At 43.4% G+C, this 17,530-nt stretch overlaps 1 protein-coding gene across 1 annotated transcript in view; it reads left to right on the top strand.

Moving 5' to 3' along the window:
• The first annotated feature begins 13,372 nt into the window (after nucleotides 1–13,372).
• The window catches only part of RAB31 (RAB31, member RAS oncogene family), a 63,229-nt gene continuing 59,071 nt past the window's right edge, over nucleotides 13,373–17,530 (top strand). Inside the window, exon 1 of the mRNA XM_080610774.1 lies at nucleotides 13,373–13,412. Within this exon, the coding sequence (XP_080466900.1) occupies nucleotides 13,374–13,412 (39 nt within the window). The 5' untranslated portion in view covers nucleotide 13,373. The remainder of the gene's footprint in view (nucleotides 13,413–17,530) is intronic.

The raw sequence follows: 17,530 nt of genomic DNA, 5'->3' as shown, positions 1-17,530 counted from the left end.
GAAATAAATGTCATTAATCTCATCTTACGGGGTAAAGGAACAGAGAACAAAAGAAGCAGTGTTCAAGGCCAGGTTGGATGGAGTCTTGGGTGACATGGCTCAATGCAATGTGTCCCTGCCTATGGCAGAGGGGTTGGAACTAGATGATCTTAAGGTCCTTTAAAACCCTAACTCTTCTATGATTCTATAATGTGCCTGATACTGTGTGAGGCCTGAGATGGAAAATAGCAAATAAAATACACGTAAGCAAAAAAAAAAATTCTGTGCTGTTTTTCACTGTCTGATGCCATTACATATATGACAGGTAGCAATCTAATCTAGCATGGTTCCTTATGTGCCAGCTTTAAGTTGTATGCCTGGCCAGACTCTGCCTCCCTGATAGACCTGCCCTTGAGTCAGCCCGGTTTTCCAGCCTTTCCTCAGCCCACACAGTCTCCCTTCCCCACCCAACCAGTCCCTATCTGGTAATACCTAACCTGATTTTCAGATTAATATATTTGCATTTATTCGCTCCTTCATTTCCTGGTCTACTGAGTTTAAATTTGCATCTCTCTAGGTCTGCTTAGATATTGGCACATACAATCAGCTCACACTCTTCTTCCTCTGAATCAGAGATGAGTTATTCAGATCCCAGGACACACCTCAGAGGGACAAATGGGACTGAATTATCACTACCACCAAACCTGCTCTTCCTTTTGGTGGCTGTCCTCCAACATCAGTTTAACATCCTGCTAGCTGCCCCCTTCCTATGAACCTTTCTCTTATTAATAAAGCACCAGCTCTCCCCACCCTCTTGCTCCTCCATCCCGAATTCTTCTCAGCAAGCTGCATGTACAGCACTTTTAATTCTGCTTTTTTCACCAGTTTTTGAACCTTCTTAGTGTTTTCTTATGCTCACATTGCATTTTTCCAAAGCAGAATCGAAACAAAACTCAAATCCTGGCAGAAGGGGGTCTGACAGCCTGTCTGCAGGCCTTTTTCAGATTTGAATTGGACTTAGGTCAGATTCAAGAGTAACATTGTTTCCCATCACGTGTGAATCCTAGCTGGCTGAAGTCTTCTTGGCCACCCTATTAAGCCAACAACACTGTAATCCATTTAGTCAGGGAGAAGTTGGTACATGCCTATGCAGGCAGCTAAGCTGTTTTTTGCTGATCTGAAGGGTAGTAGGTGCCAGTGGGATGCATGTGAGGAGAATGATTGCTTTGGGACATGGCTTGTTATCCTGGTCTGCGTGATTGCTAGGACCTGTCAATCCTAAAAAATGTGAGGGGTGGAGAAGTCAAGGGGTTACATCCTAAGAACTCTTTGTTTAGATAATCCTGGCTGTTGTAGGAATCACACAGAATTTCAGGGTCAGCTACATGCATGTGTTTTAGATCTTTGGAGGAGTCAATTTTTAGATGTGTGTGTTTGTACAGTCTTTTGAGGGCAGATGTGAACTTATCCTGCTTGTGCTCCAACTCAACCAGCAACAGTGTAATTACATTTCAGGTAACACTGAGCTGAAGCAGATGTATGGACAGACAGTGGCATGACATTTAGAAAGCAGACAAATATATGCAAAATATAACAGAGGTCCATTTGCTGAAGAAATAATTGAAATCCAAATTTTTGTTCCTTTAAAAATGCAGGCTGAGAATATTCTAAAAGACTCAATGTCTATTTAAAGTGTTAGAAAATGATCTACAGACTATGAGCAAGGATTGTATTAACAGGAAACAACCACTAAAAAGCTACTCAAAATAAGGAGGACAACTGAATGATGGTTCTTGACATGGGCTGGTTTCTCCACAGAACTTTTCAGCTATTGAAGTGGGAGGGAATCAAAAGAACAAAGTGTTTTATCTGAAATAAATGTACTGAAAACTAGAGGGAATACAGATAAACATAAAACCCCACGTATAATCTCTGAGGACGATGGTGACATAGTATGAGTTATGAAATCTGACAATATACAGGGCCAGATGGTTTGTAATAGCAAATATCAAAAGTTTAAAGAGCTGTCTGGTTCAAAAATAGTGCCTTTGTTTAATTAAATTCCCTAAGATGTGAAAGGGCAATTACAGTCCTAAAGCAACTCGTGGCTTAGGCTCATTGTCCCAATAATTTCCAAAGCAACTTTGCTCACTTGATACATAAATGACCAATAAAGGATATAAATTTCCTTTCTTTTCTTTACCACCATATAGGACTTGAACCGCGGGTGCCTGGTTGTGTTACAAATGTAAGCTGTAATATTTTTTAACTGTGGGAACAAGTTGAAGGGGGTGAGGTGTATTAAGAAGCTTTACATTCTGGATTTCGACTTCTTGGATTCAAGCACTGGCAACGTTTCAGGTTCAAAGGTTTTTGTTTAAAATGAGATTTAATGTGCGTAGACTGTAGCATTGCCAATAATATCTTGAACTGGGTGAGTTTTATTGGGTGATTCATAAAGAAAGTCAGACAAAGTATGCACAGTGGTATTGGAATGCGGGTGGGATCAAAGTAATTATTTAGTGGAATATGTTTGTCAAGCTCAGCATACAGGAAATCTTCTTTCTGAATAAAGATGGATTTAGCCCATAAGAACCTCAGTATATTTCCACATGTCATTTATCCCAGTGAACCCCAGTGAAAATACCAAAGTAAAAAGAGAAAGCTGCATTGTTCACCTTCAGATATTCCACTGGTAATGAGACTACAGTCAGACTTGTTGGGAGTAAAGGGCAGGAAAGTTAATAAAATTTAAAAAATAACATTGATTTAAAGAGACACTGTCTGCAGTTCCAACACAGAAGAAAATTCTATCTGTTCTCTAACAAGTTGGTTAAAACATTTCTACGTAAATACACTTTTGCTATTAATTGAGCATCCATAAGCCTGCTGAGCTGGGTTTGTTGTGATTGTACATTTGCATGCACATACCTCACTCTTTCTTCAGTCTTCCTGTTCACATCTCTTTCCAGGCAGCATTTTGAAATCCACAGAGTTGATTTTGTTTCTGAGACTAAGGAGCCACTTGTACTGAGAACAAGGAGCTCTAACATTGGGCAATTGATTCCTACTTGGAGGGTTTCGTACTGGTATGAGTGATAATGTTGTTCTGAGTTCAATTACTAAAAAGCAATTACATTTGTAAGACACCTGTTTTAATATATGATGTTTAATTTCTTTTTGGATCCTGATCAAGAATTATGTCTTTGGATTTTTTACACTGCTTGCTAAACAGTAGTCTGTCCTTATCCCTGGTTTCTCCAATTTGATGCTCTTGGAGGGCATAACCACCTTGGAAGCCTGGCCATGCCTTCTTACAGCCCTGCAGGGCTGAGGGATGCCATGGATGCCAATCAGCAGAACCCTTCCACTCTTGTGAATACCCAGAGGGTAGCATGACACATGCCATACCACACAGTGTACATGCACTGTACATCACGGAGACAGAGAAGACAGGCTTTCTCGTTCCAGTGACATTTTTCGATGCCTTGGTATGGCTTAGTGGCTAAATGATGTATTACAGTGGTCCTAATTGCTTCCATGGCAAAATCCCTGTATTTGTGAGGTAGGACATCTTACTGGAATAAAGGAAAACTAGCAAAATGAAGGCTGAGGCTACCCTGTTTCACAAGGAGGAGTTTTAAGGAGGAGAGGGAGCTTGCAAGACTCATATTCCCACAAACAGACAGAATCATAGAAATATAGAATGGTTTGGGTTGGAAAGGGCCTTAAGATCATCCAGTTCCAACCCCTCTGCCATGGGCTGGGATAAGAATGGGATAAGGTGAACTCTTCTGCTAACTGGAGCTGAAAGAAAGACTCTAGCTTTGACCCTATTCTGGAAAAGATTCAGTATAGGAAACAGTGCAGATATAATATTTTCAGAGTGCTTTCCACCTTTGACTTTGGAAGGCAGTCTGCTGTTTTTAAAGACCTGTGTATAGAGAATTAGTACTCCACAGATGCTGTTTAGTTCTCTAAACCTAACGACTGTGTTTTTTTAAGAGTATGAATGCCATTAACCAGTAAGTTTATGGATCAGCTTTAAAATAATAAATTACATCCTTTCACTCAAATGTACTTTAAGACTTAGATTAAGTACACAGGGAAGATTTTAGTTTGTAATTTGTCTCAGCAAGAAATCGATGAAACACAAGGCTATGCTTGCTGTGGTGTCCTTCATTAAAAGTTAATCTGTACAGTCCTCAGAATTGTCAGGAAACAGAACTACATTAGGATATTAGGAACTTGAGAATAAAGGAAAAGTTCTTTCTCTTGGAAAGCTCTAGTTTAGATGCCTTAATTATCTCATGGTACCTTTCGGTAAACAAACGGAAAAGCATGCCATCTACAGCATGGCAGCGCAAGTTGGAGGAGAGGCAGTGAAAGTCTGGTTTATCTTGAAAAAACAAGCTGTTAGAGCAATTCTGTTTCTTTGATCCAGAGACAGAGATTTCATAAAGATAGATCTAGGAGCAGCATGTCTTGCTTTAAGATAAGCTTTGTGTGTTCTTAGCCTTAAAATCTCTGCATCCTTTTTTCTTCCACATTCATCTCCTTAGATGCCACTAACACAGCATGTGTACCTAGAGCCTGATTACTTGCCTATTTTACTTCTTCCCTTGGGCTGGATAAACAAACCAACCAGCCCTCAGTTTGAGCTTAGTTTTGGAGTGACCAGCCCAAGAATAGGTGTATAACAGGGTTCCCTCAAAGGGATGCTTATGCCCTTACTCCTGTGTTGGAATAAATAAGACATTATGAACTTGCTATGGGATAACACACCCAGGCAGCTCTGCATTTGGATAGAAGTCTTTGAACTCACACAGTGTCGTTTACCTCCCCTTCCTGCAGGATAAAGCAGGACGGGAGTCCAATTTTTCCGCATCCTCTGTGCAAATCATGTGGGATCCAGGTCCCCAAATCCTCTGTTATTTCCAGAGGTCTGACTTCCCCACTTCTCAGGTTGCTGTTTGTTCTGCAGCCACAAGCAAGCGCTATGATCCAGGTCACCCAATGCCCAAGTGCCCATTCTCTGTGTAAGAGCCAGAAGAGATACACCCACCGAGGTGTAGTTCATCTAAGCATTTTTGGGAGAGGCATTAAAGACAAGACACATGCCCAGAAGTTCAGTGAACGATAGTAGTTTGAATAAAGCCCAAACTGTCCATGGGCTAAGCTCCTCCCTTGCTAATGACTGCATGAACACCTGGACCAAGGGGCTGGGCACCACATCTCCTTTCCAGCCTCCTGTCTTACTGAAAGGATTTATTTGGCTTCAGCAGGACTATTCCGAACCCAGACTTCGACCAAGAGCTGAAGAGCTCAACCAAGAGAATTTTTTGGGTTTTAGTATGGCCTAACACCAAAATGAGACTTTTGACTCTTTCTGGTTTTTGACTGAATGATATTTGGTCTCTGCCAAAGTGTCAACGATTTTCTAATCCATTTTATCACCCTTCTGAGGTGATTAGGAAGATCATGACTGTAGCAGTTTCTCTTTAAGGTTCTCCTGCAGATAGATCTTCACTTTGCTGACTCCATTACTGTAGATAACTACTGCCAGTTCTCTTTAAACTACACCTTCACAACTGACCTTTCCAGTTACTGCTCTTTTATTTTTATTCATCAGCTCTTAAAACTTTTCTAACTGTGAAGGTGAGAGATGCGATCTACCTGATACCTGGTAAAGGTATGTCTGCATATGCTTAGAATGCAGGATGAGTATAGAACTTTGCTTGGCATTAAACTGTTCAGTCACCTTTAAAGGAACCACAAAAATGATTGAAGGGGAGGGTAAAAGATCTGGACTGATAAAATATGCTGCATTGTGTATATTTCCAATTTCTGCTCTTCAAGATAGTCTCTCAGCTACTAGTTATGCCAGGGTAATCAGCCTCTTTTGGCGCACTTAAGGCCCTGACAAGTTATTGCTTATTTGAAGATAGATATATGATTACTCCTCATTATAAAAATGAAGCTGTTGATCAAGTAGTGCATTTAATTAGTAAATATTCAAAAACCTACAAAACATACAGACTTCTCATTTATTTTTAGTTTTGAACAAATTCAGATTATCTGTGTTGGAGGCACATTGTGAAGTCCATAAACAGCCAGTATTACCACTGATGTACACGGAAATTGGAATAAATATTAAGCAAGGATTTGTCCTGAAAAAGAAAAATATAAGCATCATAACAGCAATAATTATAATTTGTGTGGCCAAAACTTCGCAAAGCTACAGGTTTCTTTAAGAGTTCATTTGTCCTCATAAAGAACATAGACCCAAAATGGGATTTGGAGTTTACTTCAAACATCCTTCTCATTTCAGGACTGTTTAGACTGGCAGTGGGAAAAGGAGAGGTCGCATTCCCAAACTCAGACTGAAACTCATTCAAACACACAAAAGTTTTATTCAGAACAGAAACAGGGGAAAAAAGAAATAAAGTTAGGAACTCTTAACTTTCATGCTGTAGAAGATTGTTTTGATTGATAAGATTTCTTTCTCAGATTGTTTTCCTATTTACTGTTTGGACTGCAAAGAGCCCTCTTGTTGTTAAATCTAAACAAATGAGTCAAGTTTAGCTCACAAGGTATGTCTCTTCAGTCACCACCTGGCCTACAACTCAATTTTAATTTCTCCTTTTCAATTGCCTCATGAACACCCCAGTTCCAACCAATGCAGACAGAAAGATAAGAGTGACACCACAAGCTGGCTACAGACACCCTACTCGCCACCTAAACCACTGTAAGGCCAGAATGGATAGATGCATTTCCATTTGAAAATGTTAATTTGAAGCTTATTTGGAAGATCCCTGTTTGGGTCTTCTGTAACCAGAGGAAGTACCTGTCAACGTGCATTCACTGCCTGATGATTTAATGAGAGAAATCAATGTGAGGTTCAAACCTTCTCTGGCTGGCAGCACACACACACTGGGCATGTTTTAGACACTGCTACTACCACTTGGCAGGACAAATTTCTGACAGTATAAGAGCCCTGTTATCTCTCCTTGGCAATATGCACAATAAGAGCCTACTTGCTTGGCAATAAAACATTGGCCTTAATATAATACCCTTTTCATAGTTTACAAGGCTAGGCTTAATTAAAAGGAGAATTGTGGATGCCCTCCTTTCATTTGGTAGTAAACACAGGCTCCTTCACCCCATACAAATCTAATGGTGGTAAAGTGGGCAAAGTTAACCACTAGATAGTACACTATTCTTTATGAGAATAGTGCACTATGGAATATACTGCTAGAAGGAAACAGCTGTACTATTCAGTAAATACAGTAGTAATTTATGAGACCCTCACTGGGCTGCTCCTGCAGTGAGCTGGAAGGCAAGAAGGTATCGCTGTCCCGCCGCAAAGTCTCCCTGCATTTTGAAATAGAGATCTCTCTCCAATTATCACTCCAATCAGACAATGTCTGGTTGGGTGAAGCTTATCTTTACATTCCCTTTTCAAGCAGCAACTGACAGGTATCAGCTATATAAAGAGCATGAAAAGAATGGAGCAAACCAACATGAGCACCACCAAAAGTAAACTGAGACAGTTCATGTCACCTTCATGGACTCACTCATAACAACCATCATGCTGTGTTTCCAAACTGTACTCCAAATTGGAAGCCCAAAGAAATGATGTGCAAAACAAAACATGTTACAATAGGTACAGACACTACTGAATTGCAACCTCAAATGCCCACAGTCAGTGAGCCTCCTGTTTTGAACTGCACCTCAGTACATGAAATCACAACAACCTTTTGTCTGATTGGTGTTTACATTACAAATACCTGCATGCTCATGCATATTTTTGTATAGAACGTAACATGAGGAAGCACTCACACAGCGTCATGGGCTCACATCAGTATTTTCTTAAGGTTCATATGAAAAAGGAGATCGATAATAAGATATGGAGCTTTCATCAGGAATTGATTTTATGAATTCATCCTGTATAAGTCACATACAGGCTGAAGGTAATATACAAGCCAGAGCAGCTGGATGGCTTTTGCTGGACTAAATGAAATACATTGGTGATTTCAGTCTCAGTAGAAAGAGCTCTAAACTGATTCACTCATGACATATCAAGCCTGATGTCCAACCTTAGCAGTTGGTGTTGACTGGCAAATTTACTTGGCAATATGGACATATAATCTATGGGATCACTGAGTTCTGACTTGTGTTATTTCAGGTAATCTCAGAAATCTCTTTTTATGTATAAAAAGCTCTACTTTTAAATTAGTTTGCTTTTTGTTTGTTGCTCTGACAGCTACTGTCAGAAAAATTTTCCAAAGCCTTGGAAAGCCCTTCTTCTAACTTCCAGACTAAATCCATCTAAAGCTAATTTGTTATCTATTCTTGGAGCTGATATTTTGCTTTAGCTAGTTCCTGCCCTTTCTTGGTGCCTAAATGCCTATAGTGTTTATAGTGTTCTGAAGTTGTATCTCAGTTTCTGTTTTTCATGTGCAAGAAAAGAAAGCTTTCTTGATTCTTTCCCCACCTAACAGTCTCAGTGGAGAAATGCAGTGCTGTCACCAGCTTGGGACATTGGCACATCACTTGCAAAGAATGAGAGAACTTGCATGACTTCTCACTACCATTCTCCTGCAATAGGAGATTGCCCTGGGGATTAACAGCATGCCAGTAGAGTAAATTTGACCCTCTCAACAAACATACACCTATTCTGCCAAAAATCTTCCCCAAGCACTTTAGGAATGGTGCATCTGATACAAAGTCTATCAAGAAGCATGCCAGTAAGCTTTATACTCACAGGGTTTTTTTCAACAACAATAATGTTGCTTTTCAAAGAATTTGGCAGTGAAGCTACAAGTAGGTTCTTGCAGAAGTTTATTCCCTTCTATCCTTTCCCATCAGATTTTCCCTTCAGGAGGGAGCGACTGAGCCATATAAATGCCACAAACAAGAGACGTTAAAACATGAAGCAACACTACAATATAAAGAAGTAACAGGCAGCTGCAGATTCTCCTGGGGCCTAATTCACTTTTTGCATGTGAAATGAAGTGGAATACCCCAACTGAAGTTCAAAAAATTGCAGTGGCTTAAGACCTATGTGACTGAAATAAAAATCAGGCTCTGAATTTCCACTAGGTCATTCCTGTACTTCTCTGGTTTTCATGTCTTGGGAAGGAATCTCATGCTGGCTTCCCAGAGCAGCCCTTTTCTAACCTTTGTGGTGATTAAGTAAACAAACAAACAAAAAATAGCATCTTCCAGAATTTTAGCCACTTCCAGCATTTCGTAACCACTGGATTTTGCACGGGAGCAAGGGTCTGAGCTGCAAGCTGTCCCTCGTGCCCAAAGAACTGCTTGCTCAGCAGCAGCTGCTTTCATTTTAAGAGATTTTGGCAGTTCCTTGGACAGGCACCAGCGAAATGCCTGCTGTCTGTGGCAGCAGTCGTTACTGTATTGCACATTTGTGTCATCCATGGGATGCAGAGGTATTTCTCCCCAGGCAGCACAGAGTTAACCTGCCTCCTGTTCAGTGGCTGGGGAATAAGAGCTGGGATGGCAGCCCATAGTGGGAGGGCTGGACCGAACTCGACAGTGAAGAGAAGGGATAACATTTTTGTGTGGGGAAGATGCTTGCCAAGAAATCAAGAGAGAAAGCAACAGTGGGGGAAAGGAAGTAACTCATCAGGTGCTTGGGACAGACAACAGCAGTTCTGGGAGCTGGGTATGCATCAAGGTCTTGGACTCATCTTTCTCTACCTAGATCACTCACTGGGGAGAGAGCAGGAAGAGGAATGCAGATGCTTTCATAAGCCTGGGAACATTGTCAGCACCTCACAAACATCCAGTTTCCTATGAATACAGGCTAGATAAATATCACTACACCACTTCTAGAGAGGAAGAGACTGAGGTTGTAGAGAACTTTTAAACATAGGAGTAGTTTTCTACCAGCATGAGGCACAGAGGGGCAGGAATATGTGCATAGGGGCAAAGAGAAGGGAAGCAGCAGCAGCCCCAGCTACCATTGCCCTCAATCGCTGGAGGACCACATGGCAGGATAGAGCCACGTTAGGTACTCAACCCCAGATCTCACAGCAAGGCAATGCTGCAGGCAGGAGGAGAATAACTCAGTCTTCTGTACTCCTGGTCTTGTGCCTCTAAGCAGGAGGCTGTCTTCTTCCTCTATTACATGAAGGCAGTGGTGCTACACTGAAAAACAAACCTTGGGTGAGTGATAGGATTATACTACTTTAGCTGTGTAAGCAAAACAAAAAGAAAGACAAAGTGAAGGACAAATCAGTCCTACCCTCCCAAGACTAGTGCTACCTTGAATTTCTAGACAGGCCTGAACAAACTTTCCAATTATCATGCTCAGAAAGCACCTTGAGCCAGATCACATCTTGCTGGCTTAAGTACAGCTCTGAAGACCTAAATATCTCAAAATTAATTAATTTGAGATCAGTGCAACTGCACTGATATAAAATGAGGATAAACTAAAGGATGGTCTGGCTTCTGGAAACTGAAGGAAGTGATTTCTGAAAAGAGAACAGGTTACTTGAACCTTTAAGGTAAGGCTGCCGGAAAACAAAGCCCCTGGCTTTCTATTTCCCAGAAGGAAAATACAGTTGGGTAGAAAGAAATGAGGTAAATCACTGCTCAAAACCTATAATTATTCATTGGATGAGAGGCTACAAAACGGACAAAAAGGCAACCTTTAGGATGTTTTTCTTTGCTTTTAACCAGCTATTTGAAAACACTGCAACATGACCAATTCCTCAAAAATGTTTTCCTGACCACAGCGTCTTGCATGCAGACAAACACACAGATTATGCCAGTTCCTGGAAGAATGAACGTCATGAGCTTTTTTTAATACTGGAGCACATGTCTGTTTGTATTGTTGTTTTTCTCTCTTCTTATCTCCCTAATTTGGGGGGATATTTCCCCCCCTTTTTTGTTGTGGTTCCTGGACTCTGTTTAAACAAGTACAGTAGGTTATTTTTTTTCTCTGGTTGTTCTTTTTTGGTTTGGCTCTTCAGACTTTTTGCCTGTGCAAGTAAAATTGCCCTTCCTAACACTCTCTCTGATGGTGTTTCAGCCTGAACAGCTTCCACGGGGTCACCTTTGTGCTACTGTTTTAAACAATTTGCTTATTTGAAAGTAGCTAATTGCTTATCTGCTATCTTCAGAAGTAAGCTTTTGAGGGCTGGGCTTTAAACCTTCCTTAGTGGGGGCTCCTGTTTCACCACTGTGTATCTGACAAGCAGTTTTCCCAGATAAGAAGAAAGATGGGAATCTGACTTGTGCTGGTGTTTATTACAGTGGTACTGAGTCAAGGCAGCGATTAGGCACGTACTCACATGTCTTTGAAGTCGGTGGGATGTATTACCATCTTGAAAATGGAGAGGCTTAAGCAAGTGCTCTCCCAAACTGGAGCTTTATTAATTGCACTCTAGTGCATGCCTGCATTGAGAGGCTTTGGAAAGTTCAGGTGCCTCAGTTAAAGCTGCAGAGTCAATGCACGTACAGTAAAGCACGTTAATCTGTTCTGTGGATGCTCTCATTACCATTACATCATTGCAGCTTAATCCAAGCATACCTATGGACAAGCCCTCAAGCTGTGCTTGTGACACAGAACAGCTTTGAACACACTGTGTCACTTATCAGCCTCCTTCTGTAATCCACAATCTAATGCAGATTAGAATCTAGTGTAATTCAAGTGTGTTTTTCTGAAATTAATTTGGCTGATATAACATTTTATGTGTGCAATGAGCAAAAATCCCCAACTTCAAGAATTCCAAAATCGGGACCAAAGGGATAGCTGACTAATGGGATACATGAAAGACATGGAAACGTTTAAAGATGTGACAAAAAAAAAGAGAAGAATTTATGGAAAGGTGATCCCTAACCACAGCACTGTCTGTGAATCTCAGTCCCTCAACAGTGGAAAAGTCTGAATCAAAGTTATAGGAGCAACATTAAACTTGGACTGAAAAATGAAAGAAAGGATGGGGGTGGGATGGTGTAAAAAAACCTTAAAAATTCATATTTGTAGAGCTAATTACGAGCTGAAATGTCAAGCTGCTTTAAATTAGTTGTGCTATGAGTGCAAACTGCAATTGTTCTGTTTTAGTGAGTGTATCCTATTTACTTATTGAAAGACTTCATTGTATAACACATTCTTGTGAAAAAGCAATGAGCAGACAGACTCCCAGCAATACTCTTGGCTGTCTGAAAACCTGCTGTGTTTTGTTTCTCTTCACTAAATTCTCTTAAAAGAAATAAATCAAAGCTTGATTAAATCACAAGCATCTCTGATGAGCATCTCCTTTGATTTCCCTTTTGACACTCTCTCCTCACAGGCTGTGATACTCCACTAGAAATGCTTTGTGTTTTCCTCCTTGGGGAAAACAACTACTCTGCTGCAAGTATTGCCTTGGCCTAGGATTCGGGAGCTCTGGAAGAGGCTACCAGTGGGAGCAGAGGACCCCATGTGGAACTAATTAGTGACATAATGAACACTACAGCAGTTTATGGGCAGGAAGCTCTTAATGACGTGGCAGTAATCTCACAATGACTAATCGAGATTTCCTTCATTTCCCTTTAGCAATTCTGACTGATACATTAATCAAAAAATTGAAATAGAACTGTAAGCACAATAGAGGTTATCACTTGAAATACCTGGCAGGCATCACGCTTCTGCTTTCTGGGGTTATAGCATGCAATTCTTCTCCATAAATTCTAAGACTTTCGGAGTGAGAAGGGTGGTTACAAACCCCCCACATTGATTTCAGTCCTAACATTCGCTGCGATGTAATATTTAGCATGACTTTTCAATCATGGAGTGCAGCCCTACCATCAACCCAAGGCTGACTGGTGTAACCAAAAACGGGTATGTATTAGTAGGATTGTGTAAGAACAGAGTTATTCTTTCAAAGGTTTAACTTTTAAAGTTTTATCTGCATATGTAAAGGCAAACTTAAAAATACAGCGGATGGATTCAGACCGTTTCCTGCCGCAGCAGTGCAAACCCGGTGTCTAGACCAGCACATGGTGTGTGGGTCTAAGGGTATGTGCAGCCCATGAAGCATGCACAACTCTCTCCCCGGTTGTTCCCCTCACAACACGCTGTCTCCCCGCTCACAATCCTGTTCCAGGGCGCAGCTCCGAGCACAGCGACCTCTCCAGCCTCGAAACGACCCGGCCCGCCGCAGGCCTCTCACAGACAGGAGCTGCGGCGCTCGGCAGCCGGGGGGCAGCGCCGAGGCGGGGCCGGGGCCGCGCACATGTGACCGGCGGCAGCGGTGGGGGCGGCCCCGGTCGCGGTCCCGGCCCTGGCCCCGGTGCCGGAGGGGGCTGTGTCGCGCCGCGGAGGGGCAGTGCGGAGCGGCAGTGGCGTGGGGGATGCGGAGCGGCCGGGCCCCGGGCAGATGATGGCGATACGCGAGCTGAAAGTGTGTCTGCTTGGAGTGAGTACAGGGGACCGAGGGGGTCGCTTCCCTCCTTTCCTTCCGTTGCCGCCTGGCAGGTCGGGACTGAGGGAGATGGGGTGCGTGCTTAAAACGGGAGCGCTTCCAGCCTCTCTCTCTACTTCCCTTCCGGCGGGAGCCGCGTCTCCCCGTCCCGGGCAGGGGGGCTCGGCCGCATTGGATTCCTCCACGCCGAGACTTGGCACCCGCGCACTGCTGGGAGTGGGGGCTTTGGTGGCCATTTACGTGTAGGTTTTGCCTTGTTTCTTAACTTTTCAAAAGCGAGACGGGCGCACCGGGTTGAGGATTGGTGGTGCGAGGTGACAGCCTCCCCCAGCGCTCCCCGGAGAGGGGCCGCCGCCGAGCCGGCTCTCCCGGGCGCTGGAGGCGGTGATGGTGGCGGCCCGGCGGAGGGTCTCCCTCCGGTGCCGGAGCCCCGAAAGGCGTCCGGGAGGGTTTCTCTGCCCGCAGACCCCGCGGCAGGCCTGGCGGTCCTGTCACTCGCTGCGACGGCGGGACGCGAAAGGGAGAAAAGCGACACCGAAACCGGCGTTTTGGGCGGCTCCTTGTCCCGGGCGCGCTGTGTCGGTGCTTTGTTTAGTGACTCGCTTGTTTATTCAGGGCATCTTTTGCTAGGCTCCTTGTGGGAATGCCCTTTCTGCATTGCTTTTTCTTCTTTTCCCCCCGTCCCCTTTTTGTTCGGTTTGTCGAGCCCGTGCGTGCGTTTCACATCTGGAGCAGCAATGTGCTTAGCTGTGCAGTTTGGCTCTCCTGCCCCCTCTCTGCCCTGCGCTCAGGGAGTTTAACAGCAAAAACTGTGCTCACCAGGTTGTTACAAGCACCGCTAGAGAAGAGAATCTCCTCTGCTGACAGTTGTTGGCAGAGCATCACTATTTGGTTTTGTTTAGGCTGCCCAGGGGGGGTTGTGGGGTCTCCTCTGGAGACGTCCAAAACCTTCCTGGACACATTCCTGTGTAACCTGCTCTAGGTGGCCCTGCCTTTGCAGAGGGTTGGACTGGATGATATCCAGAGGCCCTTTCCAACCCTAACGATTCTGTGATTTATTGATATATTTAAAATCAAACATACCAAATTACCATGTGTAGGTTAGGCTGCTTTTAGATCCCCATCTCTGTAAACATTCAGAAAAGCAGCATGAATGAAGGCCTTTTAGAGTGAATTCTCTTTCATGCGGTATCAGTGAGTTGGACATCTAAAAAAAACCCCAAACAAATACAGACACTCGAGTTCTGTGTGACTTGTGTTGACACTTATCCCAGCAGGAGTGGGTACATTGCCTCTGGAGTCAGTGTCAGGATGTGGTACCAGGGCACTGGAGAGTTCAACACAAAGTATTTGGCAGTGACCATTCCTCTTTTCTCGGATAAAATTCCTGCTGCTGACTTTTAAAATGGCACAGGGACAAAATAAATGTGGTTTATATAAACATGAAGAGTCTGTGGTAGAATATGTGGATGTGTCTTATTTTTTACTTCCCATCAGAAAATCCTGTAATTTTATAGAGATGAAGTTGTCTTGTGGGATGATTTTCCTCTTGTCCATTATTTATGGATGATTTGTAACATCAAAATATACTGGAGGTTTTGCAAGGCAATTGTTTACTTCTTTTAAGACAGGAAAAGAAACCTATAAAGCAGCTCTGTGTTACTAGGAGTATGCAATTACTCTGTAGATTCATTAAAATGATAGGGTGGCAGTGGGAACACTTAGGAAGATAGAAGTGCCTGTAGTTATGGATGCCAGTAGTTAGTGAGACGTTCCTTCCTGTGTTTTAATAGGGTATGATGCTAGAAAACCATCTACTTTTGATCATAGACATCCCATTTACTATGGAAGTTAACACTCTGTTTTCCCAAAAGAGAGGAATCCTTTAGATGACGAATCCCTTCCGGAAGTTCCAACAGGTTCCAGAACAGGGAAACTCCATACCTGTCTGTGTAAACAAGTGCAGACATTAATCTGATCTGCTTGAAAACTAGATGATAACTCAAAAATATGTTTTCAGGTCTACCAAATGGAATCTTGGCGGTTGTTCAGTAGGTCCTGGACCTGGTAGGTTAATCTGTGTTGTATCTAGTAGACCCCTTGGTCTGGGCATGTCAAAGTCCCAAGATTACTTCATATGCTTGTTAGAAACAGGGATTAAATCAGTTTGTACACCTGTGTCCCTCTTCTGAACAAAGTCCTAGGCTGCCCCTCTAAAAGACAGGAGGATCACTAATGGTCTGTGGCCCTCAGCTGCGCAGAGGGCATGGGCTTGGGCTATTTCTGCCACGTCAAAATTTCCCAATGAGGAAAAATTGTAGCTGGTTCAATGTTTTCAAAGCTAGCTTCTCCCACAAGCTCCATTTGGCTGTAGGGGGTCTAGGTGGGAAGGTGAAGAGAGACTGATATAGAGAAGCCAGAGCTGTACTCCATGCTGCTGGCCCAATAAGCTGGCCCAATAAGCTAGCCCAGTGCTCCAGGGTCAGTGTTTGGCCTGGAGCCGTTGCACTAGAGGTAGGGAGGAAGTATCAGCTTCTGAATGTAGCCCTGCATTGCTGTGAGGGAACATGGCCTGTAATTTTTAGTGTAAATCTAACAAAACTGGGATTTGGATATCTGCGTTTCACTTCCTCCTCCTCCAGAGTATCTTGGGGCTTTTAAAACTCTCTGTGGGTGTGATGGGAGTGATCTGGAACAGCCTTGAGTAGTGTGAAAGGAGGGGATGGTCTTGGGGTTTCTAGATGGTGAAGGTGACACCAGCAAGAGAACCGCAGAGAGGAAATTGGGTCAGGTAAAGGGTAGGTGAGTCAGTTTGGGAGGCAGGCTTTGTTGATGCCCCACTTCGTTATTCATGAACTCAAGAATGCTCTGCTCTTTGAGGAGAGATGGTTCCAGCTAGCAGGAACAGGAACATGGTAGGCTGGCAGGAACGGGATACCTACCTAATTGTGCAGTGCCTCACAGCCTGAGGTGTAAGAGCTGTGGAGGTACAATTTTAATGCTCTCTTGAGTATGCAAGTGGCCTCAGGCCTGCTCCTGAACTGCCTCCACAGTAAATTATTGCTGCTGGGCAGTGAGGTATCTGCACACGGAAGGTGTTAATCTTTGTAAGTGCAAATACTTGAGCACGTGCTCCAAGTCCTGTCTTGTCACCTCAAACTCTTCCTGGTCTCTTGGTGCAGTCTGTTGTTCCCAGCAGTTCTGCCTCTATTAGAGGCTACCTCTTCCTGGGGTTGAGCGGGTTTTAGCTACAGCCCAATTTATGCAGTGAAATGAAGTGCAGCTCCCATTTGACTGGTGTGATGTTTCTGCCCTGAGTGGGCACCCTCCTGAGGGGGTGAAGGAGGAGGGCTGGTGTGTTCCTGAGCCATGCTTCAGTGCTGAAATGTGTCTGGCTGCCAGGTTTCCTAATCTGGCTGTGGCTGCTGAGTGCCATGTGCCTTGGCTCTCGACAATGTCTTTATGTGGCCTGGAGGAGTGATTTACAGCTCTTTGCCAAGTCCTGATGTAACTCTGCGTGGCAGCCGCAGGAGGGATTGCCAGGTTTGGGACTGAGGCAAAGTTTCTTGTCTTTGTCACTTCCTGAGGAAACTTTGACAGCCCTTCAGTGAGGCTTTGGGAGGTGGCTTGCTAACTACTATCTAAAGTGACCTCCATTACTCTTTTCCTTGTGTTTTTATTACATTTTTATGCTGTGACTGTTCATCACAGGACCAAAGGAGTTAGGAAAGAAAGAGGCTTAGAGGTCATCCCTTGACCCTAAAGCTCCTCTTCTAACTTTCTTGACATGTTTGTTTTGTTTGTTCCTTAAAAACCGAAGATGAAGGTTTCTCTCATCACAGGGTTGTGTCTCAAAGCTTAACTGCTCTGTCTGCGGAAAGTTTTTCCCAAACATAGTGCCTACAGCCTCTTTGCTTGAGACTTCATTCTTTTCACCCCTGTTTGTGTTTCCATTTTCTTGCTCATAAGTAGTCACTTGCTGCCATGCCTTCTGCTAGCATGTAGTCTGAAGCTGGTAAGCCTACATTTGTAAAAGGAGTGACGTTTCCTCTGTAGAGGAGAAGGTTTCCTCAGGTTTCTCGACAACTGAATCCCATTTGCTGGTATGGAGA

This window comes from Psittacula echo (assembly GCF_963264785.1).
Source record: "Psittacula echo genome assembly, chromosome: 2".
Lineage (NCBI taxonomy): Eukaryota > Metazoa > Chordata > Aves > Psittaciformes > Psittacidae > Psittacula > Psittacula echo.
Note: the sequence above shows the minus strand (reverse complement) of the source record. Positions and strands in the feature narration are given on the sequence as shown.